Source organism: Oryzias melastigma, unplaced genomic scaffold, assembly GCF_002922805.2.
Source record: "Oryzias melastigma strain HK-1 unplaced genomic scaffold, ASM292280v2 sc00348, whole genome shotgun sequence".
NCBI lineage: Eukaryota > Metazoa > Chordata > Actinopteri > Beloniformes > Adrianichthyidae > Oryzias > Oryzias melastigma.
The window spans coordinates 79284-88714 of record NW_023416946.1 but is presented as its reverse complement, the minus strand read 5'-3'; the positions used below and the strand labels follow the sequence as shown (position 1 = coordinate 88714).

Here is a 9431-nt window from a genome sequence, read left to right as displayed (position 1 = left end):
GACAAACTTGAAAGGACCTGATCGTATTTTCAAACAGAAAAAAGATCCAGCTGTTCACTTGTTAGGATGGTTATTTATTTTAAATACCACCGAACGCGCTTCTCACGTACATCTGATCAGACTGTAACCTGGCCGCGCATGTGAAGAGACAAGCTGCAGCGCACGAGTCACCCAAATGCTCCTTTTATGTCGACAAAAATGAATAAATGTAAGTAAATCCAAAAGGACCCCTGACAGAATCAAATGTTGGGATGGTTCTCCCTTAAAGGCTTCAGCAATGACTTGTACAATTCTCTCAAGCCGCCGATGCTGAAGTTGGCTTCCGATTCACAGCAAGAGCGTTCCACTGTATTCTTCGTCCTGTTCGAAAAAATCGGAAGCCAACTTTAGCCTCGTCGGCTCGGGCCGGCGTTATTAAAGTAGAAGCTGTTTACATCCGCGGTCTCGTGGTCGAGGTGTGGAAAGAGGCGGACGGTTGCAATAAACTCACTCCTTATTGGCGACAGTACTTCCTGTAGATTCCATGACTCAGCTATGACTCAGACCAATCGCTGGAGATGGGTTGCAAATGGCGGTATCCGTTTCAGGAAGTGACGGTGAAAGCGGCGGCCGACTTTCGCGAGGAGAGGAAGTAATGCATTTCCAATGGGGGACCTCATTGCTCGCTCAGTCCATTAATTTTTACAGTCTATGGTTTTTACTAATGTTTGATTTATGAAATAAGCATTTCAGTTTATTCTTTTTTCTTCAGTTTTAAATATTTTCACAATATTTGATTTAAACTTTGAAGATGAAATTAAGTCAAAGGAGATGGATTCAAACAAATACGGAGCCCTGGTTATCATGTATGAAAAGATACAGAAATGCACTTATTTTTTGACGAGTCACACACTTTCCTTTTTATCCCTAATCTATCAATTAAATGAAATCTTTTTAGTGGATTTAACTCGTGTTCCACTTGAGTCTAAGGCTAATTTTGGATGTTTTTCTCTGCAGAGGAGGAGCGCCCTAAACCCAAGTATGTTCCGCCCCGTTCAGCACAAAGGGTCTTTTCAAATTTTTTTTCCTAAAGTTTTGTTTTTTCCCAGACCTATGGTGCCCCAACTTGCACCTCCAAAGATTCCTGAGGGAGAGAGGGTGGATTTTGATGTAAGTCCAAATCTAATCCAATCAAACAGGATCGTTTTACCATCTGCTTTGACTTTTCTGGAGCTACTAAACATTTTTTTTCATCTTTCACTACGGAAAGTTAAAAAATGAAAAGAAATAAAAATGAATCACTGGTAGTCATAAAACTGCAGACAGCTGTTTTTTAGCACACGCAGACAGGATAATAGAAGCACAGGTCCAAGTCCATTAAAATAAAGCAGGATCAGACAGAGGTCAGACACTGACATAGCAATATCAGAGACGATGCTAGAACAGTCAGAGATCAGGCATGTGTCACGGGCAGGAAAACAAGAAGACCAGTCAGGATATAACGCTCGGTATGTGGAGAGTGTGGCATAAACAATACTTTGCACTGAGCAAGGCTCTGCGTACCATTTAAGTGTCATGTGGGTGATTGTCATTGAACGTCTGGGAGATGTAGTGTTAATACTCTAGAGACGGCTCCCACCGGTGACCAGAAGGGGGAGACAGATCTCTAACCCTGGTAGAGTCTGCATTAGGAATTTGAACAACTGTCAATGAATGTCTGCCATCTGAATGGATGTTTTTTAATCTGGATAAAGACACATTTGACCAAACTGTACAAAGTAATGAAATATCAGCTTGTTGGTCGGATTTTTCTTGGAAAATCTCTCATTAGCTGTTGGATCTGGAGAAAACTGAGAAAGAAGGGTTCCCTAAAAGAAGTGAACCTGTATCAGAGCCACTCATAGATCATGGAGTGAGGCGTGTGAGGCCTCTCCATTGCTCTATTATAAGGATATCCTTATGCTGCACAACTTCTGTGAAACAGTCTGTACATATGAATTGATTTCTCCTTTTACGTTCACCCGCTGTTTTGAGAAGTGCGTGGAGAGAAGACATCAGTCTTTTTCAAACTTTGGTGACAGGACATCCACCGGAAGCGCATGGAGAAGGACATGCTGGAGCTCCACACTCTGATCGATGCACATTTTGAGCAGAGAAAGAAGGACGAGGAGGAGCTTATTTACCTGAAGGAGAGAATTGTGAGCCATTTTAATTTAAGATACCGCAACTTCCTGTGACAGTTGGGTGCTGAAATGTAAATACCTCATGTTTGTGCAGGAACGCCGCCGCTCTGAGAGAGCTGAGATCCAGAGGGTTAGAGCTGAGAAGGAAAAGGACAGACAGCACAGGATTGCGGTAACAGAAACCTTCACTCATGCGACTCTGAAGAAAATTGAAACCTGAAGCCCATTTTAGGATTAACCCTTGAACACAGGGGTGTCAAACCCAATCGTACAAGAGGCCAAAATCCACAACACACCTTAGGTCGCGGGCCGAACAGGATAAACTTTAATTGAACACTCCAAAACTACATGTTTAAAACTTTAAAACCGTAACTTTTTAACATAATTATGAACTATATATATAGCATCACTTGCAATAATACTAGTGTGAATGCTGGAAGCTGATTTTGGCTGCTGAAGATGCTAGTGCTGATAGCTGAAATTGATAGCTGAAAATGCTGAAGCTGATAGCCAGCTCAAATATTAGCTAAATGCCAAATTAGCCTAAAAAAAAAAAGTTAAAGTCAAGGTTAGTTAGTCAAAACAGCTAGCATGTAGCTGAGAAAAGAGCTAATCTTCAAAATATCCTAAAAAAATGAAAACATAGCAAAAACTGCAACCATGTCAATATCAGCCTAACTCTAAAACAACCAATATAAGAAACTTAAACAAAAAAAGCCTAAATTAGTCAAAATAGATAGATTATAGCTGAAATATTAGCTAAACTCCAAACCAGCCTAAACATATTTTAGTAAATGCCAAAATAGTCAAAAAAACTAGCAGAATGGCCATTTTAAAACTTTTAAAACATAACTTTTTAGCATAATTATGAATAATAAAAATGCAGGAATATTATTCCAGAATAAATCAACTTAAACCTTAAATAACTTTCAACATTTTGTCAAGATAACATTGGGCCATTAATAACAAAATAAAAGTATCTGGAGGACCAGATATAATTACCCAGAGGGCCTTGACATTGACACATGCTGTAACACCTGAGGCGTCGCCGGAGACGTTTAGACACAAAATCTTTATCATACTGTATCTTTTCAACCGTTAACATGGTCAATTACAGTAGATTCTGAGTGACACGAGCCACTTTTCTCTTTCGGAATCTGCTGGAATGTTAACAGTTGAAAAGTTTCAATAAATCCAAGAACATAAACACTGGAGCTCGGAGTTAAAGGGTTAAACAGTTAAACATTTGGCGTTTAAAGACTTTGGCACATGGAGGGTTGCCCATTTTTCACCTGCAGACAGCTGGTACCCAGCCATGCTAAGCCTTCCTAACTTCATCAGTTATGTTATAAGGGGGGGAGAAGTCTGCTTTAAGAAGGTTTCCATTCATCTCTATAGGTGGAGTGCTGCAGAATTTAAAGGCCTACTCTGATAAAAGGGTGTTCTTAATAGGGCTGTAACAAGTATCCGGGTGCTCGGGTACTCGTGATTTGCTCCTGACAAGATCATTGATTCACGATCTTTAGAAAAGTAGTAAAATATAATGAAATATGATCAAAATATCATCTGGACACGATGTATTTTTGCTCTGAAATGCAGATTAATGTAGGATTTTAAGATTAAAAACTAAAACAAACCTGAAAGAGCCGCGCTACTGCTACCGGAAGTAAACATGTCTTCGTGACGGTAAAGCTTCCGGTTTTCAAAGTAAAACTAGCGCGAGCTTTTTTCCGTTCAAAAACTGAGACTGAAGTTCTGCTCAGACATAACTTCTGAAAAAATTAATCAGCTTTAGAATCGGAGCTTTACCTCCAGTGTTTACATTCTTTTGGTTATGGTAACTCTTCAACATTTGATGCAATTAACGAAACTCCAGTTTATTTTGAAGAAACAGCCTCGCGCTGCTGAAAGAGGAAAGTAACGTGAATCAGCCAATTCTGCAGTGAAAAAAAATACTTTTTTCATACGGGCTCTGCAGCAATATGTGATGTTTAGAATGTAAAATATGGAAGAACTTTGAGAATAGAAAACTGTGGAGAAAATTTTCAGGTTTTGCTGTTAAATGATCCAAAACGGCAGTGATTTTTATCATTTTTATGTTGTTTTACTGCTGAACCAAAAGATTGACACAAAAGTTTAAAATGACAAACAAAATTTATTTCTAAATCTTTGTATTATTTTATTAGTTTTGTTCATTCTGATCTCCTGTTCTAAATAAATGTATAAATGATGATTAAATACAAATAATTAAAATTTTCATCCATCCAGTAAATAGACATACACATAGCAACATTATATTGAAAAGTAAGAATCGTGGTTTGATTCGTGAATCGTTGAGCTTGATTCGTGAATCGAATCGGATCGCCACCAAAGCAATGATCCACAGCACTAATTCTTAAAATGTCCTTGTGCTGCTTTTCTGATGATAGAAAAATACACACAGAAAATGAAGTTAAATAAAATTGTTGTAAATCTGGAGCCGACAAAAAATGCTGTTTATGAAGTTTTGATCTGTCCGAAGATTTAAAATAATAAAGGAAATATTAAGGTCTTGCACAGCTTTTGTTCTTCAAAGCACACCCACATGAAGAAATGCACATTTTCTAGCATCCGGTTTTCATCTCTTTATGTTTTTGATTAAAAAAATGATCCTAAACGCAGTTTAAATCATAAATTATTTTATATGGGTTATCTGCTATGAGAAAAATGCTACAAAAAGGACCATTTTCATTTAAAGATAAACAAATATTTACAACTTCTCCATCATCAATATCTGCTCTCACATGACAGGAAGAGCGTCAGAGGAAGGAGGAGGAGGAGGCCAAGAAGAAGGCAGACGACGATGCCAAGAAGAAGAAAGTGCTGTCCAACATGGGAGCAAACTTTGGAGGCTTCCTTGCCAAGGTCAGACTCAGCTGTGATAACGGTGAGGACTAGACAATAGTGGGTGAAAGCCGACTGTGCTCCGTTCCAGGCTGAGTCCAGGAAAGGCAAACGCATGACAGCCAGAGAAATCAAGAAGAAAACTCTGGTTGAAAGACGGCAGCCTCTAGGTATTGAAAACCTGAGGGAGGATGCACTGAAGTAAGTCACATGCACTAAAGTTCTTTTGCTTTTTTATTCTTATGTAAACATTCATATTCAAAACATTAAACGTTACTGCTAAGGCACCATGTTTTTAGAAAGATAAAGCTTAAAATATTTATAATTATTTGGAAACCGTTTTATTAAATGACTTCTAAATAACAGCAAATGAAAAAAACTGTATCAGTGAGCGAAAATATTTGAACCAGTTGGATGGAAAAATCAAAAGAATTAATAAAAATGATTTGCTACTAATTGTGTGTTTGTAAGGAAACGGGCTCAGGATATGTGGAACTGGATTTACCAGCTGGAGTCTGAAAAGTTTGACTACATGGAGCACATGAAACACCAGAAATATGAGGTATGCTCATTAAAATAACAAATGTCAAGATGACAGATGTGTCCGCTTAGATTCAAAGCTAAAAAATAATCAACATTTGAGATTTTTTTTAAGTAGGAACTGTGACCAGATTGTGACCAGATGTTTATGGACTCAACTATTTTTTAATGTGCTTGTTTTGAATTAAAACTGTTTATATTTTAGTTTTATTTTTTGGTATGAAATTTTGTCTAACCTGCGTTTTTTGGTAGTATTTTAGGCTAATTGGTATTTAGCTAATATTTTAGCAGGCTATCAGCTTCAGCATTTTTGTCTATCAGCTTCAGCATCTTCAACTATCAGCACCAGACTCTTTAGCGGCCAAATTCAGCTTACAGCATTCACACTAGCATTATCACAGGTAATGCTATATATGTAGTCATATTTATGTAAAAAAAAATTACAAATTCTAAGTTTTAAAAATGTCGTTTTATAGTGTTCAATAAATGTTTATGTTACCGACACCAGGCGTGGCGTTCAAGCAACAAAATAGATTTTCTGTTGAAAACAGAAGAAAATGGCAACAGCAATGAACACACGATGCTTCTCTCTTGTCGTCCAGATTGCGTCTCTTTATTGACAGTCAGTCAAAATAAATCTTTTACATATATGAAAAGTTTTCTTTCAGTTTTTTCAAAACTTCAATCTTAAAAACAATAAATGTTTGTCAATCCAACATTGCATAACATCTTTCAATTTCCCAAGTGTAACCTTTTCTGTTCTTCACATCAAAACATGCACAAATACACCTTTTCAGCCAATGCTTGACCTTAGTTTTCCATCATTTTGATTTACGATTTTAGAAATATCCTTCTGAATTAAGTAATCTTAGCATGTTGCTTAAGTTCAGTCTGGACACCTTAAATCAACTTCAGTATAATGTTTTCATAATGTGAACTCAATAAACTTACTAATCATAAACTAAAACAGCATAAAATAATTTCAAACCAGTGTTGAACGTTTTGCCTGCAAGGTCTTACACAGGGCACACTCATAGAGAAACGCGATGCCTGCTAGGCAGTGCTCAGGGAAAAGACGCGCCAAAATCACTGGCCGACACAGCAGCGGTTTAACTAGGAGCCTTTCAAGTTACCGCTCTGCTTCGTAAAGTTTCTTTACATTTAACTTTTCTACACAAAAGTACTCAAATAATGTTTACAGGACATTTCTCAAATCAAGAGGAAAATATAACAAATTTTAGGCACACCAACCTGTTGAAAACAGAAGAAAATGGCAACAGCAATGAACACACGATGCTTCTCTCTTGTCGTCCAGATTGCGTCTGAGGTGCTCATGCAAAAACCCACCGTCAGAAACAACCCAGCACACAACTGTCCGCATCACTTTGGTTCCTTCCGTTCTGCATTCATTGAAGTCCAAAATTGAACATAAAATAAAATTGTGCTTTTCACATTTAATTAAAAAATATATCATTTTAAATAATTGAATTTAAGTTAAGCATTTTAAACCAATAGTCTTATTTTTTGTGTTTACCACATTTATCCTGTTCGACCCGTGACTTAAGATGTGTTTTGGATTCTGGCCCCTTGTGCGATTGAGTTTGACAGCCCTGCTTTAAGATGTCCGTGTAAACTTGATTTTTGTTTAATGTTCTTCATTGATACACTTCAACTGAAAGAGACAGAATGTTAAAAAAAAAAGTATTTACGAAATGAAATAGTTTGATTTTAAAAAAAATCTACCTACAGAAAATGTAGATTTGGTCAATAACTGAAGTTCACCTGAATGCTCTTTCATGTAATCTGGTTGGTAATGACAGAGGTACAAAGTTTCCTGTGACTGCTATGTTGGTCCATTAGCCCATGTAGATCTTCTCAAGAGCTGTGATCTTTTGATGAGGAAAAACGTCAGTGATCTTGTATTTCTTCTGTTTTCTAAAAAATGACGTGATGATGTCTTCTCTCCAAGCGGATCGTTTATTGTAGTTTGGTTCATTCCAGTCTTGTTTGGGGCTTTGAGAGCTCTTAGGTCTTGGTCATGGTGGAGAGGTTACAGTCGGGCAGTTTAAATGTTTGGACATGAGTCTTTTCTACAAATAACCAGTTCAAACAGGTGAAATGAAAACAGGTAACCAGGGGATGACTGAAGAGCTTCTTGCATAAGAAGAAACTGGTCTCTGAGGAACTGAATTCTGACTTGTTTGCACAAATTAAATCCTTATTTTCTGCTCCATTATACAAACTAATTCTATAAAAATCAAACAGTGGGATTTCCTGGTTTCTTTATTTACGTTCTGTCGCTCACAGTTAAGATGTCTAATGAACATTACAGACCAAACTCCTCTTTTAAAGTGAGACAACTTGCAGAATTAGTGATGGACAAATACTTTTTGCCATCTGTTTTTACTGTTTGAATAAAATGAACAACAAAAAAACAAAACAAAACTTGAATCTTTGTCACTTTTATCCATATTCATGCAGAATTTTACAAATTGAACAAAACATGAACGATTTTCTCCATGCTTTTTACAGATCATTGTGTTACTGAACAGGATCCAGCATGCTCAAAAATTGTGAGTGGCTGTTCTCACAGCTTTCATAGACGTGTTTTTTCTTCGTCAGGAAACTTTACTTACTTTCCACTTTCTTTTCCCTTCAGTAAAAAAGGCCACGGCAAAGCAAAAGTGGGCGGTCGCTGGAAATAAAAGCACCAAAACTCAAGTGGGAAGCATTAAGGATACCTGAGGAAGAAGAAACTTTTCTGTTCCATGATCTTAGCGTCCTGTTTGCAGACAATTTTAGTGGGTAAAGATGACAACTTGAACATAAATTATAATAAAACGTTCATCCACTAATGTCTGGATTATTTTTATGTTGTTTATGGCGATGATTGTGCTCACTGCCTGTGGTCACTGACTGAGCGAACCATTTGTAAGAAAATGCAGGTTGTTTTTCTGGAAGCTGGATACCCCAAAGCCAGCTCTGTTTGAGACAGGAATGCATGCAGAAAAGAACAGCTGTTCCAGCAGGATCTCATTCTCACACTGACAGGCAGTCAGGGGAGGCAAAATAGAGTCTAAAGATACATAAATTAAACAGGATGAACACACGTTCTCATGATTAAAAATACAAATATTATTTTTTAGACACGTCTATTCGATTATTGATTTTTTTGTATGGGTTTTCAAAGTTTCTTTGGTTTAAAAAAAATGGCAAATTTCCGATTTTGCTGGTCAAATACATAAGAAATCATCGGGTGAGGTAGAAGCAGACCGTGCCTCCCCTCCGCCGCACACTGACTGGAGCTGCACCTGACACATGCATTTGACCGTTTTGATCTATCATAGTAAAAGACGCTTTATTGCTTCATCTTTCTATTTCTCACCATCTGGTGCCAGTTTTTGTCTCATTTAGTCTTTTTATCCGCTAAAAAACGCTTCAGACATACACTAAGTGAGACAGACAGGGCACCTGCATCACCCCAGTGATGGTGAGCCCAGAGAATGTGACACCGCAGCTAAGAATAATAAAGTTATGCCTGGTTCACACCTCAGGGCTTCCATTCGGCGCCCTTGTTAACCAATGGTGCAGTTCATTCCAGACGTGAAGCGCTGCGGTCCTCAAATATTCCCTCTTAATTTTAAACTCTGTCTGCTTGGGTTAAACATGCAAAGTATTCAAATTTATCATTTCTTTATCAGCCTCATCTTGGCCAGTTTGTTCACAGCTGGACTGATCAGAATCAGAGGAGCTGTGAGAGGGGACTGTATTCTACTTGGAAAGAGCTCTTTTGATCTGACCATTTGTCCCTACACTACATTTTATATCTAAAAAAATAGACAATCA

General features: G+C 37.6%; 1 protein-coding gene and 1 long non-coding RNA gene across 9 annotated transcripts in view; one reads left to right on the top strand and one right to left on the bottom strand.

Moving 5' to 3' along the window:
- Window positions 1–3859, bottom strand: part of LOC112141073 — an 18422-nt gene extending 14563 nt beyond the window's left edge. For 2 of the 3 annotated variants that reach the window (XR_002918319.2, XR_004947462.1), the window contains exons 1-2: window positions 3800–3859; window positions 2242–2299 (exon numbers count right to left, since the gene is read on the bottom strand). This is a non-coding gene — a long non-coding RNA (uncharacterized LOC112141073). Of the gene's footprint in view, window positions 1–2000; window positions 2163–2241; window positions 2300–3799 lie in introns of all 3 variants that reach the window. The other variant, XR_004947463.1, reaches the window with a different exon arrangement.
- LOC112141072 (troponin T, slow skeletal muscle) overlaps window positions 1–8440 on the top strand; it is a 20893-nt gene extending 12453 nt beyond the window's left edge. For all 6 annotated transcript variants that reach the window (XM_024264114.2, XM_024264112.2, XM_036210985.1 and 3 more), the window contains 9 exons: window positions 997–1018; window positions 1089–1149; window positions 2061–2177; window positions 2257–2334; window positions 4953–5066; window positions 5137–5246; window positions 5517–5607; window positions 8118–8158; window positions 8245–8440. In XM_024264114.2, the coding sequence (XP_024119882.1) occupies window positions 997–1018; window positions 1089–1149; window positions 2061–2177; window positions 2257–2334; window positions 4953–5066; window positions 5137–5246; window positions 5517–5607; window positions 8118–8158; window positions 8245–8290 (680 nt within the window). In that variant the 3' untranslated portion in view covers window positions 8291–8440. The remainder of the gene's footprint in view (window positions 1–996; window positions 1019–1088; window positions 1150–2060; window positions 2178–2256; window positions 2335–4952; window positions 5067–5136; window positions 5247–5516; window positions 5608–8117; window positions 8159–8244) is intronic.
- Window positions 8441–9431: the final 991 nt, after the last annotated feature.